Below are 25,560 nucleotides of genomic sequence, written 5' to 3' on the forward strand. Positions count from 1 at the left end.
TCGTGTTATCATGCACCGCCAACCAAAACAACCCTGGCGCCGGAAATCATTCTGAATTTCTTCTAGCATGTCTTTTTTTATGATCGAAAAGACATTTCGGCGCGAACATTGCGAACTCGGGCAGGATATCGCGGTAACTCCCGTGCACCTGGAGTCACATAACGCCAAGAAGCGCCATCCGAGCACAAAGTTTCAACAGCGTTTTGATGGCGAGCGGGCGCGTCGCGGCATCGCGCGGAGGTCGCGGAATCTACGGAGCGCACGGATTTCAATTGTGAAACTTTATGGGCATAAGATTCTTAAAAACATTTGATACCAAAAGTGCATTGACTTTTCTAAAGTCGTACATCGGACCATACAACGAGACAAGCCAAATCAACACACTATCATACAAGTGGGAAAAGCACGCAGCGAGGTCCTATGAGACGAAGCGTTGTGGCGGTTCATTTGCGCCGTCATGTAGCAGAAAAAATGTCAACATGTTTTCACAGCGCCAAAGCGTCGATGTCAAGGCAGTAAAGACAGCAAAGGTAACTATTTTCTTATTTCTTTTTTCTACTTTTGCTACCACCAAAAGCCGAAACAAAAATTCATACCGATGCCAGTAATGCCGCTCTGGGTGCAGTGCTCGTACAGCGGCAGGAGAATGGCAGAAGGGTCATAGCTTACGCCAGACGCACCCTATCGCGACCTGAGTCCAATTACACTACCACGGAGAAAGAGTGTCTTGCGTCGTATATGAGCTCTTGCAAAGTTAAGTCCTTATCTCTACGGCCGCCCGTTCCGGGTTGTGACGGATCACCACTCCTTATACTGACTGGTAAACCTGAGAGACCCTTCTGCACGACTGGCACGGTGGAGCTTGCGCTTGCACGAATACAACATGACCATCGTGTGTAAGTAAGGCCGCGCACACGAAGATGCCGACATTGTCGAGCGCGCCTGTTGAACCTGCCGAAGATGAAAGCGCTTCTCTCGGTGCCATAAGCGACGCAGACGTGTCTACACGGCAGCGCAGCACTGAAAAGATACCAAGGCCCGAGCTCATGAGCCAGCCCGTCCTCGTCTTTTTCTGGGAGCAACTGGCCCAAGTGCGTGGCGCAAGAGCATGGCAATATCACCTATTTCTATCGGGATGGTCGATTACTCGAAAAGAACGGCATAGCCTTTCACTCAGAAAAGCTCAAGTATATCTCACTTTTTGCAAACGTGACTTGATGGTTTGCTATTCTCACGCTCATCATGGTCAGTAGTATATCGCGCAGAGCACCAAGAAGCAACGTTGAGCGACTGGCTAAACGGTAATCATTCTGCGCTTACCATTATAGTCGTCGCCACGGTGCACTAAACACCCATCTGCTACATTTGTGGCCTCATTCATCTCCTAGTCCACGCTGATGTCCATCAACACGAGAAGGGGGACACCTGGCTCAAACTCCGTGCCCGAGCATGACTCCGAGCATAGCTGCACAATATCAGGCATCATCACATGTGGCACTATCATTATGCCTACGCACCGCTGCTAGTAGTACGAACCTGTTGTCGAGAATGCTTGGGCAATGAAGCATATTCCCCAGTAGGACACAATTAGTGGTGAATAGTCGGCACAGCATCAGGCTTGTGGCCACGTAGTATTGGTGGAAGGTCGGCCTGCGCTAAGTTCAGCGGGTTTTACTTATTGCATGCGCCCTCAAAATGAAAGGAGCCAATCTGTCGGTTCCTCAACGGGGTTCATTCTAAGTGTTCAGAGGCGCGCACAAACTGAGTTCACTTATGCCAGTGAAGGCAATCGCGGGGAAAATGATGCATGCGAGGGGCGGCGTATTGCGGTTGGCTGCGCGCACGTATTTTAAAATTTATTTTAAATATGTTGTAAGCTATATACACCGTTGATATATTCCAGGCGATGTGTGTGTGTCCACGTGAATCGATCTTACTCGTTAACACGCTTTCGAAATTTTTTGTCAGTACTCCTTTAAATACGGAATGCTCTCAAGGAACGCCATGCCAGCAGGTTTCTCCGTAAATGGATGAACATTTTAACAGCATAACTACAAATGCCAGCACAAGCAAGATCAGCGAACTGAGGGATCGCTTTCGCAATTCTTTGGGCGAAATTAAGCGCATGTATAAAAATTGCCACTTTTGTAAAATGCCTTTAACAAAAGCTCGGATGTGTCACGCAACTCCTTTCAGCAACGCTTCGTTGTCTCTCGAGAGAAGTCCATGTTAGAAAAAAACTTTTATTGTATAGAAGCGTGCGGCATGTGAAGTTCAATACTTACCTAAATATTCATGTTACTCACGTAATTAGGAACATTAAGAAATATTGCCTCCTCGCTTGTTTTGTTTTCTTGTGCGTGATGGGACGTTTACGAGATATCCTTTTTGAAGTAAACGTGGTTGGATGTTTTATTTAAATAAGGGGCCGCGTAATGAATCCTGTCTCCAAAATGGAAAGAGACTGCGTTAAACGAATTCATGGCTGTAATTATGCGAAGGGACGCGTGGTGTGTTTCTTTCCAGTTCCATCGTGGTCTTTTTGCATAAAAGTGCGCAATTAAAAAAGCAACCAAATAAACCTACAAAATTATTTGTTGTGCTCGCGAGCAATTCGATTTGCCTCCACAACCTACACACCCACACGCGGGGACACATCTGCACGCACACACGCACGTACACACACACAAACACACGCATACACACCCACCCAATGTGGTTGCACGAACGTGACCCCCCACCCTCCTATATATACAGGGCGTGTCTCGAATTCTGATCAGCGCCATAGCGGTCGAGACAATTTTCACCCAGACCTACACTAGCCCTGTCGCTGGCACCAGTAGCACGTTGTAGGGTGCCCGTTCGCGCTTCTTGCAAGCTTCACAATGTTCCCGCATTCGCTCACGCAATTGGACAACTTTGCACAACATTGAATTACATGCATTGTGTATCAAATCATTCGTATTATTATATTTCCACAACTTGCTGGATGTAATTGCTTTTATACCCATCGACGCTTTTGACAACGGTCCAGGTCCATTGCTAAGTTGAATGCGTATCTTTGGCGTGACCTGGAAGACGGTATACATCGTCCTAACCACTGATGTTCGTACATCGGCGCGTATGCGAAATACCGTTGGTAGGGATTTCTCCCAGGTTGGTTTGCATTGCGGATGAATTTGCGGTCAGAGTAGAATTCCAGGTGCATTTCTGTTTGGGTTGGGAGGGCAGTAATTGCCCGTTCATAGGAATTCTTGCATATAATTGTGGGAATTTAGGGTACAGATCGTTCAAGAGTCATACTCTCTAATTAGAGTTGCTAGGCATGGGACGTAATCTTGAGGTAACCGATTATTCTCTATATCAGCAAGAACTCATGAGCGCATATAAGGACGGGGATGTAAATGAGGTTCAAAGAAATTCCACTGAAACAAAATCGCCTGGAACTAGCTGCATTGCTCTTCAAAATAGCTCGTTGATTGTCGCAGAGGTTATGCTAGCTGCTTCTTTTTGTATGTTGATAACGTTATCTGTGTATAAAAGAAGTGGGCGACAAGGATAAGAAGGAAGAGCTCGTGCTGGCTTGCAGAACTTCACCAATTGACCGAGGAACAAAACGCAGGGTAGCAGCGTGTCTTGTAGGACCCCAAATCAGGCCAAATGATGATGCAGACTGTCACAACGACGATCCTGAAAACTACGGTATAGAGTACATCACTACCGTTACTTCAGACAAGCTGCGATTAACTATAATATTATAGAATATTTCTTAATGTACACTAGCTCATGCTAAAGTAGCTTCAGCAAACTAAAGTTCTGGCTACAAATCCTACGAAAGCGGTGCATCACAAATTGTGGACAGTAATAAGCTCACATCGCAATGGCAACGCATCATGGGCAACTGATGACTTCGCGCATCATTAATAAAGGGAAAATCAGAAATCATAATCATTAATGTATGGTCTACAAAACAAATTTATATGACAGTTGAACGAATAACAGTGTCCATTTCGGCATTTTGTCAATGAGGGGAGACGTAACACCCATATTATTACAAAGTTGATCAAAATAAGCCCAGACTAATTACCGAGTAGGTTAGTCATCTTGAGCACTTAAGTTCTTTCAGGGAAGCGGGCTGGTGCAATTCCAACAGTGCACGCACCGTATCTATCGGTGCTTTGAGGTATGCCACAAGCCTTTCTGTGCAGCACAGACATTGTTGATATTTTTTCATCAACTGGTCCTTCCAAAGCCCACATCCTGCACCGGAATTCCGAAAATTTTATGTACACTGGGCGTTCGCGCGCTAAAAAAAGTCAGTGTACCTAAGCAACGGAAATGAAAAACATAGCGCAACAAAAAACATGTGGCCACAGCTTGAACAGTTTATGGAACATGCATCAAAGGCTACCACATAGCACATTGAAAAAGGTAAGGAGAAAAAACACTAATGCTGATGATGAACTACTGACAAGTGAATTTTCAGAAGATTAAAACATTGTGTAGCGTGTATGTGAAGTGAGGCAGCACTGGAAATGTAGGCACCAGTGCTGGTTCATTGACTATGTGTGCTACAATTTGAACAAACCGACCAACCACTACGCTTTCTAAAACAAAGTACAGGACTCAAAAATGCTTTTCTTCAACCTGCCGGTGCTACGCATGCACCCATATGCATTCTGTTACATGTATACAATAAGGACTTCTCCTCAATACTGAAGATTTTCATACGCGATACCGGAATGATCTTTGCACATAGCGCCGATGAGTACATTCTCCCGTATTGTTTTAAAGAGTGGAACCAATAGCAGACTGTCGTGCCGAATCTCTCACAAGCTCCGATTAGTAAAAAAAAATGTTTGGAATATGAACCTGGCAACGTTTAACGCTAGAACGTTATCTAGTGAGGCGAGTCTAGCAGTGCTATTGGAGGAATTAGAGGGCAGTAAATGGGATATAATAGGGCTCAGTGAAGTTAGGAGGCCAAAAGAAGCATATACAGTGCTAAAAAGCGGGCACGTCTTGTGCTACCGGGGCTTAGCAGAGAGACGAGAACTAGGAGTCGGATTCCTGATTAATAAGAACATAGCTGGTAACATACAGGAATTCTATAGCATTAACGAGAGGGTGGCATGTCTTGTTGTGAAACTTAATAAGAGGTACAAAATGAGAAATCCTCAAGAGAAAAGTATATAACAGCTGTGTCTTACCGGTACTCACCTACGGGGCAGAAACCTGGAGGCTTACGAAAAGGGTTCTACTCAAATTGAGGACGACGCAACGAGCTATGGAAAGACGAATGATAGGTGCAACGTTAAGGGATAAGAAAAGAGCAGATTGGGTGAGGGAACAAACGCGAGTTAATGACATCTTAGTTGAAATCAAGAAAAAGAAATGGGCATGGGCAGGACATGTAATGAGGAGGGAAGATAACCGTTGGTCATTAAGGGTTACGGACTGGATTCCAAGGGAAGGGAAGCGTAGCAGGGGCCGGCAGAAAGTTAGGTGAGCGGATGAGATTAAGAAGTTTGCAGGGACGGCATGGCCACAATTAGTACATGACCGGGGCTGTTGGAGAAATATGGGAGAGGCCTTTGCCCTGCAGTGGGCGTAACCAGGCTGATGATGATGATGACAAAATGAAGGTTGTACAGGTCTATGCCCCTACATCTAGTCATGATGACCAGGAAGTCGAAAGCTTCTATGAAGACGTGGAATCGGCGATGGGTAAAGTCAAAACAAAATACAGTATGGGCGATTTCAATACCAGGGTAGGCAAGAAACAGGCCGGAGACAAGTCAGTGGGGGAATATGGCATAGGCTCTAGGAATGGCAGAGGAGAGTTATTAGTAGAGTTTGCAGAACAGAATAATATGCGGATAATGAATACCTTTTTCCGCAAGCGGGTTAGCCGAAAGTGGACGTGGAGGAGCCCGAATGGTGAGACTAGAAATGAAATCGACTTTATACTCTGCGCGAACCCTGGCATCATACAAGATGTAGACGTGCTCGGCAAGGTGCGCTGCAGTGACCAGATGGTAAGAACTCGAATAAGCCTTGACTTGAGGAGGGAACGGAAGAAACTGGTACATAAGAAACCAATCAATGAGTTAGCGGTAAGAGGGAAACTAGAGGAATTCCGGATCAAGCTACAGAACAGGTATTCGGCTTTAACCCAGGAAGAGGACCATAGTGTTGAAGCAATGAACGACAATCTTATGGGCATCATTAAGGAGTGCGCAATAGAATTCGGTGGTAACGCCGTTAAACAGGAAACCAGTAAAGCTATCGCAGGAGACGAAAGATCTGACCAAGAAACGCCAATGTATGAAAGCCTCTAACCCTACAGCTAGAATAGAACTGGCAGAACTTTCTAAGTTAATCAACAAGCGTAAGACAGCGGACATAAGGAACTATAATATGGATAGAATTGAACAGGCTCTCAGGAACGGAGGAAGCCTAAAAGCAGTAAAGAAGACACTAGGAATAGGCAAGAATCAGATGTGTGCGTTAAGAGACAAAGCCGGCAATATCGTTACTAATATGGATGAGATAGTTCAAGTGGCTGAAGAGTTTTATAGAGATTTATACAGTACCAGTAACACCCACGACGATAAGGTGAGAGAGAATAGTCTAGAGGAACTTGAAATCCCACAAGTAACACCGGAAGAGGTAAAGAACGCTTTGGGAGCTATGCAAAGGGGGAAGGCAGCTGGGGAGGATCAGGTAACCGCAGATTTGTTGAAGGATGGTGGGCAGATTGTTCTAGAAAAACTGGCCACCCAGTATACGCAATGCCTCGTGACTTCGAACGTACCGGAATCTTGGAAGAACGCTAACATAATCCTAATCCATAAGAAAGGGGACGCCAAAGACTTGAAAAATTATAGACCGATCAGCTTACTGTCCGTTGCCTACAAAGTATTTACTAAGGTAATCGCAAATAGAATCAGGAATACCTTAGACTTCTGTCAACCAAAGGACCAGGCAGGATTCCGTAAAGGCTACTCAACAATAGACCATATTCACACTATCAATCAGGTGATAGAGAAATGTGCGGAATAGAACCAACCCTTATATATAGCCTTCATTGATTACGAAAAAGCATTTGATTCAGTCGAAACCTCGGCAGTCATGGAGGCACTACGGAATCAGGGTGTAGATGAGCCATATGTAAAGATACTGGAAGCTATCTATAGCGGTTCCACAGCCACCGTAATCCTCCACAAAAAAGCAACAAAATCCCAATAAAGAAACGCGTCAGACAGGGAGATACGATATCTCCAATGCTATTCACAGCGTGTTTACAGGAGGTATTCAGAGACCTGGAGTGGGAAGAATTGGGGATAAAAGTTGATGGAGAATACCTTAGCAACTTGCAATTCGCTGATGACATTGCCTTGCTTAGTAACTCAGGAGACCTATTGCAATGCATGCTCACTGACCTGGAGAGGCAAAGCAGAAGGGTGGGTCTGAAAATTAATCTACAGAAAACTAAAGTAATGTTTAACAGTCTCGGAAGAGAACAGCAGTTTACGATAGGTAGCGAGGCACTGGAAGTGGTAAGGGAATACATCTACTTAGGGCAGGTAGTGACCACGGATCCGGATCATGAGACTGAAATAACCAGAAGAATAAGAATGGGCCGGGGTGCGTTTGGCAGGCATTCTCAAATCATTGCCACTATCCCTCAAGAGGAAAGTGTATTACAGCTGTGTCTTACCAGTACTCACCTACGGGGCAGAAACCTGGAGGCTTACGAAAAGGGTTCTGCTGAAATTGAGGACGACGCAACGAGCCATGGAAAGAAGAATGATAGGTGTAACGTTAAGGGATAAGAAAAGAGCAGATTGGGTGAGGGAACAAACGCGGGTAAATGACATCGTAGTTGAAATCAAGAAAAAGAAACGGGCATGGGCAGGACATGTAATGAGGAGGGAAGATAACCGATGGTCATTAAGGGTTACGGACTGGAATCCAAAGGAAGGAAACCGTAGTAGGGGGCGGCAGAAAGTTCGGTGGGCGGATGACATTAAGACGTTTGCAGGGACAACATGGGCGTAACCCATGTTTCCCTGCAGTTGGCGTAACTAGGCTGATGATGATGATGATGATGCTTCGAATATGCTTCAGGTGCTAATGTCCGCAACTTGAACAGCAGTCATGCTTGAGCACACTGGAAACGTTTTATCGACAGCGCCGCAGCAACCTCGCGAAAACCGCATCAACATAATGTGCCTTTATGCAAAAATGGTTCACTGACACGTATTTTCTGTTCTCTTGTTGCTTTTAGCAAACTTTCAGCACCAATTGGTCTTTAAGATACACGAAGCTGCCCAGTGGCCGTTCACAGGAATTGTTCACAGATATTCACAGTGCAAGACACAGGAATTGTGCAAAGTGTATCTGTGTCGTCGTCCGCTAGCATGCTATCGCCGAAGCTGCTACGATATTGCGCCCTTTTTACTGGCCACCGTGCCAAGCTCACCTTTCGGTACGACATATACAGTACTTTTCATTAGTTGTCAAAGTATTGTCCTGTCACAGTTAACCACGTGCGTGAAAGAAGATCGCTATTTAAGATAATTATGCAATAATACAAGCGGTATTCGAATGTTCTTCATATTGTCTACTATGTTGCCTTTCCGCTTCTATAATGTCACCGCAATGTACACTAGCAGATATCGAATGCCAAAATGGCTGCCCACATACGAATAGGCCTCGTGCAAAACACCTCCCACTTAATTGTGTTAAAGGGTGGTGCGACTGTCAATGACGTCATTAAGAGGAAGCTTTAGCTCGGGTGCTCCTATCTATATACATGCAAAAGGAGAATTCGTTTTTCTCGTCAACCACTGCACCAAATTAGACGAGGTTTGTTGCATTTAAAAGGATAACTTAAAATCTAGTGACTGTTGGTGTCGAAGTTTCGCTTTATGTCGTCGATTTCTTAATAAAAATTGACAAAGACCACGAATTTCTAAAAAACGAAACTATCAACTTTACAACTCTGTAACTGAGCAACGAAAATCAATATCACAATTACGTGAATTGCATCTAATAGTAAATCTAAAGCGGACAAAATTTATACATCACACATGACTCTGCAAAATCTAGTAAAGTGGAAATACAGCTTTTGCAGAACCCTTGTACACGACGTATCAAATTCACGTACGATATAAAATTACATATCGAGTTCGTCTGCTTTCAATGATCTAATGTATGCCGTTTACAGAACCGCAATATCTGTTTTTGAAGCAGAGCTATTAATCTGTAAACTGCGTGCGTCAATATTTTTTGAAACTTTCGAATTCTTGAAAATCCATTTCATGAAATTCAGGCCCTAAATCAAAATTCCGCGACCAACAGTCACTAGAATTCACCATTATCTTTCAAATGCAACAACTTTCATTAAAATCGGTCGACGAGTTATCTCAGAAAAACGTTTTTTTTGCGTTTTACATGTATTTGATTAGGCCGCGTCGGACTTGGGCCCGAGCGGCGGCGGCGAAGTAGCGCATGCGCAGGCGTTGCGAAGCTCCAGCCAGCACTTTGTTTCCGCGCTCGCAGCAAGCCTGACCGCCGCCGGCATTTCTCTTTTCTCCTCACCCTCTCGCTATAATATTCTCCTCCGCTTTTCTCCACATGCTTCTGCTGAACCCTCCCCCTCGTGCTCTCTTCGCTATCGCCGTCTTTCATCCCCACTGCGCTCGTTTGCTCCGTTACGAGGGACGCCGACACCGACGCTCAACGCAGGAACGGGCGCCTAAGAGCTGCACTGTAAACACATTCCCGTAAAGGGTCTATATAACGAATTCGCATTCCCACATGTAAGCTGTCGTAAGTGTCTTTGCCGAAGCGTTGTACGTACCATAGAGTTTTCTACAACATACTAGAGGGAACTCTGGCGCTGCAGTCGTTGCCCTAGCATAGGAATGATGGGAAGTACATGGATTTGTCTGCTCTTCGTGCTTGTGGATTCAGACGTTCTTGTGGCTTTGTGTATTACGCCACATAAGTCTTATTGTCGTAACTTTCAGAGCAATCAATACTCTTCGAAGTGCAGAACACGCCGCGAACACACACAATCGCTACTAATTGCAACGATTGAGCTTCTTGAGGTGGCCAAATCGAAACGCGCCAAGCGTCTCAAGGCGTTTCGCGCCCGCGATAAATTCATAAGGGCGTTTCAGATCGCTTGCCGATACATGCGTCCGTGGCCTGGACTTCCTCTTCAGCCAGCGAGGTGAGCGGAAGCGAAATATCGGGTTCTTCACGAGCGGCTTCAGCGGCCCATTTCGGCCATGGTATCAGGTCAACAGGACTACCAACTGATTTTACAAACGCTGCAAACAGGTACGTCCGTTCTGCATACGGTTTTTTTTACATGGTGACGTTAAGGAGGCCTTACAGAGTGTAACATTATCGAGACGCTCTTACTTGGCTGTCTCTCATGCCGAAATGGCTGCGCTAGGTGCATTTCAAATCAACCATCTGTGGGCGTTTACATTCAAGGACGAAGAAGGATAAAAGAGGATTCTCGCTGCGGGTGATTTTGATGCCAAGGATCACCGCTGTGCGGTTGTCGACCCGTGCGACCGAGGCGTCTTTATCAAGCTCTACTGGCTTCTTCACGGTGTACCTGACGACGACGTCCACGCTGCTTTGTCGCCTTTTGAAAAGGTGACAGATCACCAGGGACAGCTGGCGGGTAGAAGGATGCGTTGACAAAGGGTCAACCAGCCGTTTTGTCACTATTAAGCTGAAGGTGGGCATCGCCGCTGAGGACTTGCCCCACCAGCTGCGAGTAGCGGAAGATGTGGCGCTTGTGCACGTCCCAGGCAGAGCTCCCCTCTGCCTCCGATGTCGTGGCTTCGAGCACATACGGCGTGAGTGCCGTTTACCACGCTGTGGGCTTTGGTGTCGTTTCGGCCACGACGAGGCCCAGTCCTCAGTGTTAACGCCCCTGAAGAAGGCAACGCCTGTTAATGAAGCTAAGTGATTGGATGGCTGAAAAGACACGTGGGATGTAACGGTAGAACCAACTCAACAGAGGCAGAGGGAAATGAGGCCAAAGAAACTTGCACTTCAGCAGAAGTCATGGCCGGAGAACAGCACGACACCGACGACACTGTGATGCCAACGTCAAGTAGTGCACCTGCTAAGAGGCTTCACGAAGAGGTGGATGAGCATGACGAAAAAGACAAAGAGTCCGAGAGTGACGAGCCTCCACCGAAAACTACCCCGGGACGCCTACCGGCGTTCAAACCCAAGCCCAGCGTTCCGGCGAAACGCCGCACAACCTACAACCCAAACGCTTCCGTTCACGCGGAGGCGTTCCTGGGATAACAAAAATTGTTGAAGTCTGGGGACTGCAGTTTGTGGGCAGGATGTGCGTCGGCCGTCGTCATTGTGCTTTCAAGTCCAGAAAACCATGGTCCGCCTCCCGAGAGCGTCGAGTATTCGTAGCAGATGTGAGACAGACGATATGCGGTAACTGGTTTATATTCTCCTTTGGTTAAATGACAATTAACTTTGCTGCTGCTTTTTGCGTCGTGACGCTGAACGTGCGCGGGCTAGGCGGGCTTAGAAGGCAATGCCAAGCTAACCATATTCATATTGAATATAGTATTGCCATATTCGCCGTTGAAGAAGCGAAAATTGCGACTGATGAATACATGGAGCAAATGGTTAACGTTTTCCACCCCAGATATACTGTATGTGTATGTCACACGGCGGGTAGGTCTTGGGCTGCCTTATTTTCTTTTTTTCCGTAGCAGCATTGACGTAGTTGTAGCAGTCACGTCATCCGATTAATGGCAGAATGGTCCTCTGCGATTACATTTTTTCAGAGATGCCTCGAAGGGCTATGTGTTCATGCTCTGAACGTAGCTCGGGAGCGGGAAGTCCTTTTTGGTGATATTCAACAGAACTTGAATTGTGAAAGGCATGTCTTTTACTGGGTGATTTTAATTGTGTTTGCTTTCAAGAAGATAAATCTATGTTGACTAGTGTTTGTGATAAAAGTGTCGTGCTTATAAGTTCGATTCTACGGGAATTGCCTCAGAAAAGCTTGAAGTCATGGATGAAGAAAAGTACAGGAGTTCAGTATTAATGGCAAGGGCAGAGAGTTTATGGATGAGAAAGACGCTAACCAAGCGAGTAGAAAGTGACGAGAAGAAACATGCAGTTTCCAAAGAAATAACAGAAATGAGGTATCAAAGCGAAATCACTAATGATGTTGGAATAATTCAGCACGGATTTTAGTCTTATTATGAAAGTTGCATGGGGAAGAAGACATGTGATATTGAAAGCTTTAGAACTGAATTTTTGCCATTAATTCCAACAGTATCAGAGGAGAGCTGCGAGGCGCTCGACAGACCAATAGGCCTTTCAGAACTCGAGCATGCGATTGACGAACTTCGCCCAGCAAGTCACCGGGGCCTGATGGTCTTGGAGAGGCGTCTATAACAGCTTTAAAAGTGGAATAACTGTAGCATTACACCGCGTGATAATGGAGATGTACAATAACAGGGAAGCGCCTCCTCGTTTTCGGACATCGCACGTTATTTTAATTCCTAAAAGCGAAAGATCGTGCGAGACTTTTGGCGATCGAAGCCTGCAGACCAATAAGCTTGAGAAATACGGGCTATAATGTTTACACTAAAGTACTGGTGCGTCGATTGCAGAGTGTTATAAAAGAACTTGTGGGCCCCCATCAGACATGCGGTATCAAAGGCAGATCAATATTTTCGAATATACATACTGCAAGGCCGATACTGGAATGTTGCGATGAAAGGGAGGACAGAGTCGCTATGATACAAATTAACCTGAAAAGGCTTTTGACAGTCGTGCATGAGGTCATATTCTTTGTTTTAGAACATGTTAAAGCCAGTGCAGTGATAACACCAGGAGTAGGAATGGTGTACAAAGATTGCACTGCAATATTATTAATTAATAGGGAAATTTGGCGCCAGTGTAAAAGTGGAATTATCAGTAAAACAAGGATGCTATTTGTCGCCTCTTTTATTTGCCTTGTATTTAGAGCCTTTTTGTTTGAAAATAATTAAAAGCCAATCTTTTCATGGGTTCATGTATGTAGGAATTGAGACTAGAGCTTTGGCTTATGCAGATGACGTGCTATCTTTTTTTCCGTGATACAGACGGCATGGCCGGATAAAACGCTGAAAGAGGTTGTATTATTTTGCGCCGCAACTGGAAGCGTTGTCAGCTGGAATAAGTGCCTAGGTTTATGGCACGCCAGCTGGCCACAGGCACCCGAGTACTTTTGAAACATGAACTGGAGCGTTACCCCAGGAAAATATCTTGGGGTGCCATTGCAACATTATCGTGACAGTGCAGCATATTGGATCTAAGAAGTAAAAAGAGTGAAAGATCATACGCAAAAGTGGGGTGGGCACAATTTTTTGATGTTTTCAGGAGCGAGTGTTTGCAATTTGTTTTTAGCTACAAAAGTGTATTATGTACTACAAGTGTTATGCATGGCAAGAATTTCGTTCGAGAAATTTGATAGAGTGTTTGCGGTATATATATGGAGATCCTCTTGGGAAAGAACTAGCCGGTGTGAATTGTTTCATTCGGTGAAGAAGGGGGTACTAGGGCTAACACATTTGTTTTTAAAACAGATTGTTAGTAAGTTCCTTTTCTTAAGCGACCAGAGTGATATAATTCTGCGCACTGTTATTCAAGGGAGATTAAATTCTTCCTTGCCTAAGTGGGTTGTTTCATCAATAAGTGAACAAACTCCAACACCAATTGGTTTTCTGAGGGAGGTTGTGATGTCCTTTTCTTTACTGAAAGCGCATTTTTCGAATGAATTTTTGTATTCTGTGGCGCGTAAGAAACTCTATGGGGATCTGGTTGATGTTTTCTTGCCGCATCCTGTATACCGCACGATGTATTACTTAGGAGCTGAACGCAATGGGCTGAAACACGTTAAAAATTCGGGTTAGATCTTCAGTGAAAAGCTACTTCTTTCATTTGCATTCTGGCACTCTCCTTGTGAAGTCATGGCTACAAAGCAAGGGCTTCTTTGTTCCATGGTCTGTTGACTGCATCATATGTAAGAAACCTGAAGTTATTGAACACATCTTCTTGGATTACCATGACTCCGTTTTCTTCTGGGATGATCTAAAACGAACTCAGAAGAAAGAACTATCGATAAGTCATTTCGGTATTCGGTTCTTACCATGCGCAGACACTGGGGGAGTGCCGGCTGACTAGATAAATCTTTTGTGTATGAGCAGCGTGTGGAAAACTCGTGTGGATGTCAGGAATGCCCGCGTAGATGAAAGGTCTGCGAGGGAACACCTAAGTGAAAGTCTTACGTACACGCGTGGTGCCCTCAAGCACATGATTGAATCGCCAGAGAGGTTTCAGGAACTTGACAGTTTGGTGTCTTTGATATCCTCTTTGAGGGCCTTTTAAATCAGTACGGTCTCACCAAATGATGTAATATTATTTTTCTGCACCAAGTGACCTGCTTTGTACTCGTTTGCATGGTGTTGTAATTAAGGTAAATAAGAAAAGAAACCGTGGTTGCTTAGTGGCTATGGTGTTGGGCTGCTAAGCACGAGGTCGCGGGATTGAATTCTGGCATACGGTGGCCGCATTTCGAGGGGGGCGGAGTGAGAAAACACCCGTGTACTTAAATATAGGTGCACGTTAAAGAACCCCAAGTTGCCAAAACTCCTGGCGTCCCCCACTACGGAATGCGTCATAATCACATCTTGCTTTGGCACGTAAAATCTCAGAATTTAATTTTATATTTTTTAAACGATAAAGGCTGTTTTGTGTTGTAGATTGTATTGTACTTGATGGGGCTCCATGCGGTACTAAAAATACCATATGCGTTGTATTTAATTTCATAGCAATTACTCCACCGCTTTACTAAAGTCTTGCCTCGCATAAATTCCACCACGTGCACTGCACCGGATTAACATTCCCATTTCATCTTGTTCTGTGATGCACCTGCTCCGTGGATGATGCCCCGTTGTGGGCTTTAAGAAAATCGTGGCCAAAACGATGACGTGGTTATGAAGACCGCTGTGGACCGGATGACTCCAGATTAAGTTTGACGCCCTGGTGTTCTTTAATGTGCACAGTGCACGCTACACGGGCTTTTTGCATATCGCCTCCATCGAAATGCGGCTCCCACGTCCGCCATTTCGGCCTCGCTCTCGTAGTTAGCAGCGCCACGGCAAAACCTCTACACCACAACAGGCAGGCAATCCGTTGTGGGTTATGTGGGCGATGTTTCGGCTATTTACACAGTAGCGCAGAAGCGCATGGACGGCGAAAAAAAAAAGAACGGGACACGGCGCTTTCTTTCTTTCGTCGTCCGTGTGTTTCTGCGCTACTGCGTAAATGATGCCGGATAGCAACTCGCCCGCCTGTCGGTCCCTTTGGTGTTTCGAATACTCGGCATCGTCATCAGCAGCAGAAGCGTGGCACGCGAGTTTCGCGCGTGGCCCGTGGCACGCGGAATCGAACCCCGTTCCAGGTGACGGCGCCCAGGGGCCGACATCGCCCTGCTCCTAATAATTGATCTTTTGCTTCAGACCTGGTTGACCACGTCGAGCGATACTACAACGCGACCACCAGCCAGTTTCCTGTCAAAGGGCCGCCATGGATAAGGATGACGCAACCGGATGCTAGCGCTGAGTTCCATCTACGGGTGGTCGCCGGCTGGCAGGGCTCTCCTGGGTGCCTTAGCGTGTCGTCCATTACAGGCGAGTGAGATTACAGTGTAATATAGTTCGGGTTAACGACCTCCAAGATGGCGCGCGCTGGCAGAGTTTTCTCCGGCCGTCCCATTCAGGGTGCCCGACATCAACGAAGTCCGACGGGTGCACTTGGCGGCCCAGAGGGGGCGCTGTTAGCCGGCGTCACTTAAGCTCCCTGGATTAAACAGCTTAGCGCGGAAGCTTGGGTATGTTGCTGAAACAAGTTGTGTTATATATGGACCACAGCGTCACTCTCCCCAGTGACTCGGAAGGGAACTGTCTTGCCGAGTGGAGGAGCCTTCTTAGCGCAGGAGGAGCAACATGTTGAAGCGATAAGCTTCTTATTTGATTTTTCGCCCGTTTTTTTCTTTCTTGAGTGTTAGGTTAGCCGAGAAATCTTTATAAATTATTTTTCATGTACTTTTCATTTTCAACAATTTTTACTTGGATATAAGCAGCTAACGAATAATTGCAATTTTTCACCACATCCAGGGTTACATTGTACTGCGCCTTTTTAGTGCTAGATAATGGTGCGTACTAGGCGGAACCCACGCGTGCGTTGTTTTAGGGGAAGCGCTCTTACGCGTTGGAAAAAACGCGATTTCAGTCAGTACGCGAAGCGAACGGTCCAGCTTTTATCTGTGGGATGTGCGTGCTTGGGTCACGGCTAGATAACTAAGAGCAGGAGAAGCCGAGCGTGTTTGAAAGCGAACAGAAGCAGAGCAAGGAAGTAGAATAAAAGTGCTGAAATGAAGTCTCTCATGGACAGTGTTAAATTTATGAGCGATGAACTTGAGGACATGAAAAAGAGGCCTAGAGAAGCAACAGAAGATAGTGAAGCCTTGAGGAAGGCGGATGAAAAGTTTTGTGCTAGGAGCAAGGAAAACGAAAACGTTATTCAACAAATTCAGAAGAGGGTTGTTCAATCGGAGCAATACTCGCGCAGGTCTAATATAGAAATTAAGGGACTTGTGCAACAGTACAATGAACGCGTTACTGAACTTGTTGGGAAAATTGGTGATGTGCTAGCTGAGCCCATAACTCCTTCTGACGTTGAAGTTTGTCACCGTGTGCCCACCTGAGAAGCTGGAAAATCTAATGTAGTTGTCCAGTTTAAGAGCAAACAGAAGAGGGACAGCGTTCTTGAACAAGCGCGGAAGGTAGGTTGCGAAACAATCAGGTTGGAATTCCTGATGACACCAGAGTATTTATTAATTAGCACCTCTGTCCCACCTTGAAACGTCTTCTTTCGCTGGCATTAGCAAGAAAGCGCGAATGTCAGTGGCGCTTTGTCTGGGCGCGGAATGGGAAAGTAATTGCACGCAAGACTCAAGCCAGTAGCGTCGTCAATTAGTCTGGAAAGCACAACTTGCCTTCAATAACGCGAAACTTAACCAACACCACATGCACGCTGTGCCTACCGCGCCTCGCGATGAATGACTGTTAGCACGTATTCAAAAAACGCGCGCCAGTGCTCGCTCACTTCCGAGCGCTCGTGGCTAAACGTGCTTCGTACTGAGCTTCGTATTGAGCGCTGCACAATGCGCAATCTGATTTTGCCTACTGTCCCCGTGAGGCGGTCTGCGCCACACAGCATGGCTAGGCTGGAGCAGTGGAGCCCGAACTCCAGCCCTGCTGTGAACTTAGAGTTGTGCGTAGCCACACACAGCTGCCTCTTCTGCATAGCGTAAAGGCATCGATTTGCCGTACGTCCCACTTGCCGTACTCAGTAGGTGGAGTTCGGTCATTCTATCAGTACCGGCGTTCCTCTATACTCCTACGCAAAAGATAATTGAGGGCGAACGGAACTATTTCAGTAATACATTCTCGGTAGGTACCGTACTCGCTCAAAGTTGCACTTTAGGCTTCAAGAAATCTGGTTCAGGGCCCCTTTAATTTATAGTAGTGAACACGAGCTATTTACAAGCGCCAAATATGCTCATTCCTATTTTCGTGCCTTGTATGAATAATTAACTTGCCTACTTTTTTATGCAGATCCGCTACACAAAGTGCAAGAACTGGCAGTCCGGGTGTTCAGAAATTTTGAGCCTGCATTGCATGGCCACTCATGAAAAGTTCTGTACATTTCGGTAAGCAAGTTTTTGAAGACGCCGTAATGTTAGCGGCGCCAATTTTGCTCACACAATTTCAATGTGTGTGTGTATGCCCTACCTGTGGCCTCCTTTTCAGAATTTACCTATTGCTTGCTAGGGAGCACAGTGGAAAGCGACTTGCAACTTTAGGGTCTGGTTATAGATCTGCAAATGTCGAAATTACTTCTGATCTCTCCAATGAACATGATTGTTTATAATAGCTGTGATAGCTTGTGGTAGTGCATTACAATCGATGCTATTTAACTGCGAACTATCTCGCTGAATATTCTTAGAGCCGTAGACATAGCAGTTTTCTTTGGGAGGTATTTCAGTGCCCCCCCCCCCCCCCAGCAGCAGTTCTCACCGAATAAAAGTATCCATTCAGATTGTTGTCCATCTGTACGTCTATTCCAATTCGGCTGTACACGTGACACATCACACAACGCAATGTAGCTTCCTAGGCTGACAGACCACGTGATGCGTCTACAGCAGGCAAAAGAAAGGGTAATAGAGCACACGCACACACCTCCAGAGATTGATTGCGGCTATTATTGTAGTTACTGCGCGACACGTACTATATACATATTTTAAGTGCTTCTAGAATTGGCTGGTTTTTCTTCTGCCAGAATGCAGGGACATATAGATAGGATGCGTAACAAAACACGCGTTTATCAAGGCGATTGCATGAAATAAGCGAACGTTATGCTGTTTTATACCGTGTAACTGCGCTCGTGTCCGTGTTGTGTTCCTTTTCTAAAAGGGAAGCTGAAGAGTCTGTCGAATTCAATAAGACGCTCATATACGGATGCGGGAACCTTATAAACCATGAAGGTAAAATTTTGGGGGGGGGGGGATTTTTCACTTAGGAGCGCTGTATAGCTCCGCCCCCCGTGGAGCGCCGCGCGTTGCTGCTGACGCTGACGATGCGAGCGGAGACCGGACACCGCGGCTTAGTGATGTCAAAACTGGTGTTCCGCTTCTTCGCAGTCGCCGCGACCGTGTCTGACCGAGCTTATTTCTGCGTGCGTGCCGTCCTAATCTGCTTCGCTCGACCCTACATTCCTTTATTTGTGTGTATATAGGAGTGGTAGTTGACGTGCGCAGCATCTATTGAACTAGTGGGCCGATCATGCCGGCGTTCTGTGCAGCCTACGCTTGCACGAACACCAGCGGCCGCGACGATGTTCCGATGTTCCGTTAGTTCCTGCAAGACAAGAAGCTTTCAGCTAAGTGGAAGGCTGCTGTGAAGCGAAACTACTTCAAGCGCTCAAGAACAAATGTTGTGCTCTAACCACTTCCGTGACAATTACTACCGGAGTTTATCAATAATGCGTGTTTTGGGTTCTCCTAAAAAAATAGGTAGCACGCTGAACGGAAGGTGCATGTTTATCGCTCACCCTTGACGCAGGTTTCATCGCCAAGCGCCGCGAATTTTCTATTCGCACGTGTGTTGTGAAACAGCCTGCACGCAGCTACCATAACGCAGTGCAAGCGTAAAGTTTGCATGTGTTGGAAAGCCTGCTCACGCCAAGACGCTGCACTCCCCCTTCTCTCGCGCACATAAGAAACCGACCATCTCACGTAGCCGACGGAATTCGCCGGTTACGAGTAGCGTGCGGATGGCGCGCTGATGAAGGTTCTATGCTACACGTGCTATAACAGCCGGTAAACTTTTCCCGCGTTTAAACCGTCTGTGTAGATTGCCGACAGCTCTGGGGCAGCGCACAAATGCTGAAGATCGCATCACCGCTTACGTTCTACGAGGAGGCATGCAGGAACATAACACTACAGTTGTTTGCCCGGAAACGTACTCACTGGAACGCTGAATGCAGCTTAGCAAAAAACATACTCGCCAAAGAACATTTCCAACACAAGGAGATGCTAACACTTCGCCTTCGTTCGCGTGGAAAGCAGTGCTTGCACCAGCATTTTTTGCTTCTTGGAGAGGCCGGCTCTTCGCAATCGGCTCGTATATGGTGTATGTACAAGTATGTACGTACGTGTAGTATGTACAAGTATAAACCCCTTACAAGTGATCTTGCACGCGACAGCGACAGCGCCACAAGCGAGGCGATGGCTGTCGCGTTCACTCGTCGTCTGCAAGCCTGACTCCACGCGAGCGACGGCTTTGAGCGACGACTTCCCGGTATGAGGGCAGCAATATACGCGCCGAAACTAGCGTGACGCATGCTTTATCAATTTAAGTTGATCTATTTTACTGAAGAAGGAGCATAAAATATTTCTGAAGGTCTTGCACTAGGTTCTTATTCTTGCACGTGTAAAATTCAATAGTTTGCTCGTTCCGTGCGACAAACAGCAGTATTTGAGTTATGTACATCGAGTTTCGGCTTCGCACAATTGGCTAGTGGCTCATAGCATTTCCGGGCGACGAGCGACGAGTTCTAGATTTATAGAAACGAGCGATCGAGCGATAACCCCGAGTGATTTGTTCAAGCGACGGCCCGTTTTGTCGCTCGAAGCCGTCGCCCGTGACCGTCGCGCGCAAAATCGCTCTCGTAGAGTTTGGACTTAACGCCGAACTCCTCAGAGGAACGCAAGCTCTCGAAAATTTCCATGACCCTCTCAGCGAAACATCACCAAACTACTTTACACCGTGCTTCGTGTGTAGCGGCAGCAGTCGCTCCGGACGAACACCATTGTTGACGTCACGAGGCGCCAGACCAATCACAGGCGGAAACGAGGCGCGTGAGCTGGGCGTGTCTGCTGCTGCACTTTTCGTCGAAATAAAATATGTTTGCGCTTTCTTTCACTCAATTTCGATGCGATATTCGAATTCAGAGGGTTGAAAACCACGGCATACTGCTCTTCACTATATTTTTCTGGAAAACCTTTCAGCTTCCCTTTAACAGATATTGTCGTCGTTGGTCGCGGCTATTCCGTGCCTACGCCTCGTAGTGCATGCAATACACGACAGTAATACGCGCTGCTGTCGGTGGTGTCATTCGCGAACGGTCGTCACGCTATTGCATAGAGCGATACGCAACGCCGAGCGCTCCATTTCCTGCGCCGATCTCGAAGGCGGTGGACGTGTGGGAACGGTGCGTTCAGATAAATTCGGCCGAGCACATACGGCGACCGTTCATAATTCTGATGAAAAAAAAAGATGTCAGTTTTCTGCCAGATCAGCGATGACAATTCAATTTAACTATTCCGGGAAAAAAATGTCTACACGAAAAAATAAAATGCGGAAGCACCCTATCCGTCACACGCGGTTCTTGTGGATTTTGCCACAGAAATTCACCTCGTAGTTAGCTCTCAAAGAAAACTTAGTCTGTAGCTCTAAGGATACTCAGCAGGAGAGTTGGCGGTGAAATACCATCAATTGTAACATATTACCACCGAATATCACAGCTATTCTTCTGAGAAAAATGAACAAAATCTGCAAGAAGGCAACATTACGCAGTATTGACGGAAGTTCAATTTTTTTTTTCATCTGTGCTTAAAAAGAGGATATTTCTCAAATTTTCCAGCCTTTAAACTCGGCGTCAGAACACTCGTTGATGTATGAAGTAAATAGTTTTGCTTTTGCTGGGTGAACAAATCCACAGTAAGCGCTTACACTCTAAGAAAAGTTTGCACCCTCTGGAGTGCCCCTTCTGCCGCACAACGATAATCGTCATCTGCCTTGATGCGTTTCCTTTCTTTAACGCTGCGAGGCCGGTAGTTTCCAGTAACGAAAGGCATGCGCGTTATCAGCATGATAGCATTCCCGACAAGAAGGTAGCGCGCGCGGTGTTTTCAAGAAAGGTAACGCATCTAGGCAGGTGACTATTATTGTTGTGTGGCAGAAAGGGCACTCCAAAGGGTATAAACTTTTCTTAAAGTGTATGATATGGCATGTTGATGAATCAAGCCAATTCTAGAAAAAGAGCAATCTTGGTTTCTTCCTTAGAAATTTCCCAAAATCAAGAGATTTGACATGCACTAACACAATCTGCAAAAGAAATTAGCATTTTGTTTTTTTTTTTCATTGAGTAGCAAAACAAGAAATGTGACAGAGAAAACGTTAACACCGGAGCAATAATTTATTTATTTATTTATTTATTTATTTATTTATTTATTTATTTATTTATTTATTTATTTATTTATACATATTGCAGGCTCAATGAGCTATTGCAAGAGTGCGACGAACAAAAAACAAACAATTATAAGATGGCTTGCGTCAATTCTTTCAGTGGTAGTGAACGGATGTTGCCCGCTAATGATTCGAGATCCGTCATTCAATTTTCACCTCTGATTTCTCGCCCACTACCTGCGCCGAGCCAGATGGTGCGCGTGAGATACGTGTGCATATCGGCTGCGAAACACGGTACCGTGGGTTCCTCCTTTCGAACAGCGATTCAAAAGCAAGTTTCCCAGGCCGCGCACGCCAAAGCGGCTCCTAAAAAATCACGAAGAAGTTCTTGCAAGACCGCAACTTCATCTAGAAAAGTGCCAAATCAGACATTGCTTTCCTCAGAGGTTTACTCGAGCAGCTCGTAGATGCTGCACTACTGGGGTACAACTTGGCGCAGAGGAAAGGGGACACGCTCGCAATAACTCAGAAGCTAGGCAAGCCCACATTCTTTCTAACTCACAGCATGTCCGAACTCGGCGATGAACGCCTGCTCGAATTCATCGACAGAGTCACAGAGCCGGTCGAGACGCCGCCGCAGAGTCAATGCCATGGCCAGCTATCTGCAATACGATAGCATAACTTCGAACGCTACACTACGTGGGATCACAACAATTGTTATTGTTTTTTTCAGTGGCACGGAGAGTCGTAACTTGGGGCGCTCTAACGTAAAACTATTCCAAACTTTTCTATTCGAATTCTGCAATCAGCCCTCCGCGATTGGTCAAAAACTTTTTTGTCGACCCCCACTTCTATCTGTCACGCGACGTCACGAAAACCGCGACAGCCCCCATCTGATATGACATGTACACACTGATTATCCATGATTTGCCCGAACAAAATAAAAATAGTTATTTCTGATTCGACGCCTTTTCCCCATTAGCCCTGGGCTGTTGGTCAAGTGTTTTCGGGCTGCACCCACTTCACCTGCTTGTCACGCGACGTCACAAAGCTGCAAAAGCGTCATAGGGACGTGTACGCGTTAACGGTTCATTAATATGCCGAACAAAACTGAATTTTTTTCTGAATAGCCGCATGCTGCCCCATTCCGAAAGGAATAAAACATGGCTGCCGCCGATCGCTCAGCCACTGGCTACTCGCACCTGCCGGAGAACATGGGTTTACTTGCGCGTAATGCACCTTTTTGTGTGGCCGTGTAACGTTTTTGGGCACTTTGTTCCGTGCAATGCATGCATTTCAATGACAGTATTAAAAGTAGCGCCGCAGAATTTTAAACTGGATACATGCACCTGTATGAAAGGAAGCCGCCTATAATTGCTCTCATTTAAACTACTTGCCTTGGCGGCGCATGTCATGAAAGAGTGAACAAATAGAAAAAACAAGCATTCAAGCGCTTCGTTACACCTATTCAACCGGCAGCAGAAGGGCTGCCGTCATGACGAATGAGTCAAGTGACACTGGTCTTATGCGAGTCCACTCAGGCTTGCAGAGATCGGGTTTACTCTTGAATCAATAGCTGCTCAGAAAGTAGCGAAAAATACTTGTGCTTACCTGGTCTCATTATGAAACCGGCAAAACTTCGCAGAAGTGAAAATGGCGGTGCCAGAACACCATAGAGCCGCATAAGACATGTGATGTCCCGATTTAGCCATCCTCGTCTAATGATTAGTTGACGAGGTTTCCTGCTTCTTCCGTTCCTTGCACACCTGATCACGCCTATCCTGCTCATATTCCCATCGTCAAAATTGGCACGATAACAGAAGCACATGACGAAGCGCGATTCGACTTGTGATATTGTTGAGCGAGTGGCAACGGTGAGTGGATGCGAGCCCGCACTTCGTCAGACTTGAAATTTACAAAAAGAGAAATAAAAATAACTAAACAGAAGGGAGAGCTGCTTACCGTTCATTGAAATTTTATTGTTTCTAAGAACTTCTGAATGAGAAGAAATGTGAACATTCACATCTTATTTTACTTGGTTCTGCGAGATCTTGGGATGCCTGACAACCGCTAGAAGCGCGCTTGTTCCTTGAAACACAGACTAGCACTCGCCCTCCTTGGCTTATTTATGAGATACGTGTTATTATAGCAGTGAACGCGTGCCATTTATCAGCTATAGAATGCTCACCCTTATTTTTGTGCCTTTTGCGATTAATAAACTTGCCTACATTTTAATGCAGATTCCGTACACCCGGTGTATGAATTGGGCAGCGGGCTGTACTTCAATAGCCAGGCTAGACCTGATGGCCAGCCATGAAGCCACATGTGGCTTCCGGTAAGCAAGTATTTGACTACGTTGCATCTTACCTATAATAGATATGTTTCTTTCTGTGACCTCATTGCTCTGCAATTCTGGCCGTTGTATCCTGAAAGAAAAAAGGAAGTGAGTAGCAGTTAGGCTGTGTATTACTGTCTGACAATCAGATGTGTGCTTTAAACAAGTAAGACAGGCAAGCTTGAAATTATAAGCTAAATATTTCACGACTTCTCACCCTGTACAGCCTGAGTAGGAAAAAGCAAGGTGGAGTGCATGGTTATACATTACGTGACACGCATTAAGTCACCGCGACATTGGTGAAAACGTAGTGTTTGTACACTTCCTGTATCGCAGTTGGCAGCGAAGTTGCTGAAACGTCCGCGTCACGGAAAGATGAAAACGCCGTTGGTTTCGCCAGCATGGTGGCTTATGTGCCTCTGTTGCTGAATCAGCCACTGCACAGCATAATCAGAAACCACAGCAGAAATAGCTAAATTGCTGCTAGAATACACGACCAAACATTTACATCGCTCTGACCGTACCACGCCAGCGTCGCAAAGGAACTGATATCGATGGCGATAGTCTCCATCTTTGCATCGACTCCGACCACTGACATATTCGTGCTGTCGCGCAAGAGAAGCATGTGACATTCTTTGAATCCACCCGTTTGGCGTTGACCACTGCCGAACTAAAGCCCCCCTTTACGTCAAACCATGTACACGCCTCTAGCTTGCGAAGGTTGAATGACACCAAGAAATTCATCACATCTCGGTGACAAGTGCGCGGGCCTTTGTGTGTGCATCCTTTTCTGGTGGTCTTAGATGGAGGGATGTGCTTTATGGCCGAGGTAGAAAAAGAAGCTGAAGAGACAACTCTGCTACCCCCCCCCCCCAGCTTAATGTTGTTCGGCTGTTAGGGGCGGCGTAGTTTTATTCTTCGTGACAATTATTGTTCCCTAAACGGACCTTTCCTCCAAACGCGATAAAGATTTAAAAATAATATCATATAGGGTGAATTAGGTGGTCAATATATTTTGCAAAAAATATCTTTCAGCACTTGCCGCTCCCAAACACAATACTTTGCTTCGTGGAGACCAGCGCAAGATAATGTTGAAAGCTATTAGAGTAGTACTTTTATAGTTAAATAGATGTCCATCGCATGGTGGCTATGACGTTAAAAATTTTGAGGTGTGCTAAGCATGGCAAAAGCATCACCACTGATATCCTGGATCTTGGTACCGTGGAATGCAGTAATTAGGAATGCCGTAAGGCGACCGCAAACTCTTACCTAAGCTTAGAACTTTATTGCCATGCTACGAAGCAAAAGCACTGAATATTAAGAGTGAGTAATTATCACTAATCGATATGG

General features: G+C 45.9%; 1 protein-coding gene across 7 annotated transcripts in view; it reads left to right on the forward strand.

Moving 5' to 3' along the window:
• The first annotated feature begins 17,619 nt into the window (after nucleotides 1-17,619).
• Nucleotides 17,620-25,560, forward strand: part of LOC142575822 (uncharacterized) — a 58,264-nt gene continuing 50,323 nt past the window's right edge. For 2 of the 7 annotated variants that reach the window (XM_075685503.1, XM_075685504.1), the window contains exons 1-2: nucleotides 17,620-17,836; nucleotides 24,116-24,210. Coding sequence is in view for 3 of the 7 variants with exons in the window: in XM_075685507.1 (XP_075541622.1) it covers nucleotides 17,736-17,836 (101 nt within the window). In the remaining 4 variants the exon portion in view is untranslated. The remainder of the gene's footprint in view (nucleotides 17,837-24,115; nucleotides 24,211-25,560) is intronic. The other 5 variants (XM_075685508.1, XM_075685509.1, XM_075685505.1 and 2 more) reach the window with 5 other exon arrangements.

This window comes from Dermacentor variabilis, chromosome 3 (assembly GCF_050947875.1).
Source record: "Dermacentor variabilis isolate Ectoservices chromosome 3, ASM5094787v1, whole genome shotgun sequence".
In the NCBI taxonomy this organism is placed as follows: Eukaryota; Metazoa; Arthropoda; class Arachnida; order Ixodida; family Ixodidae; genus Dermacentor; species Dermacentor variabilis.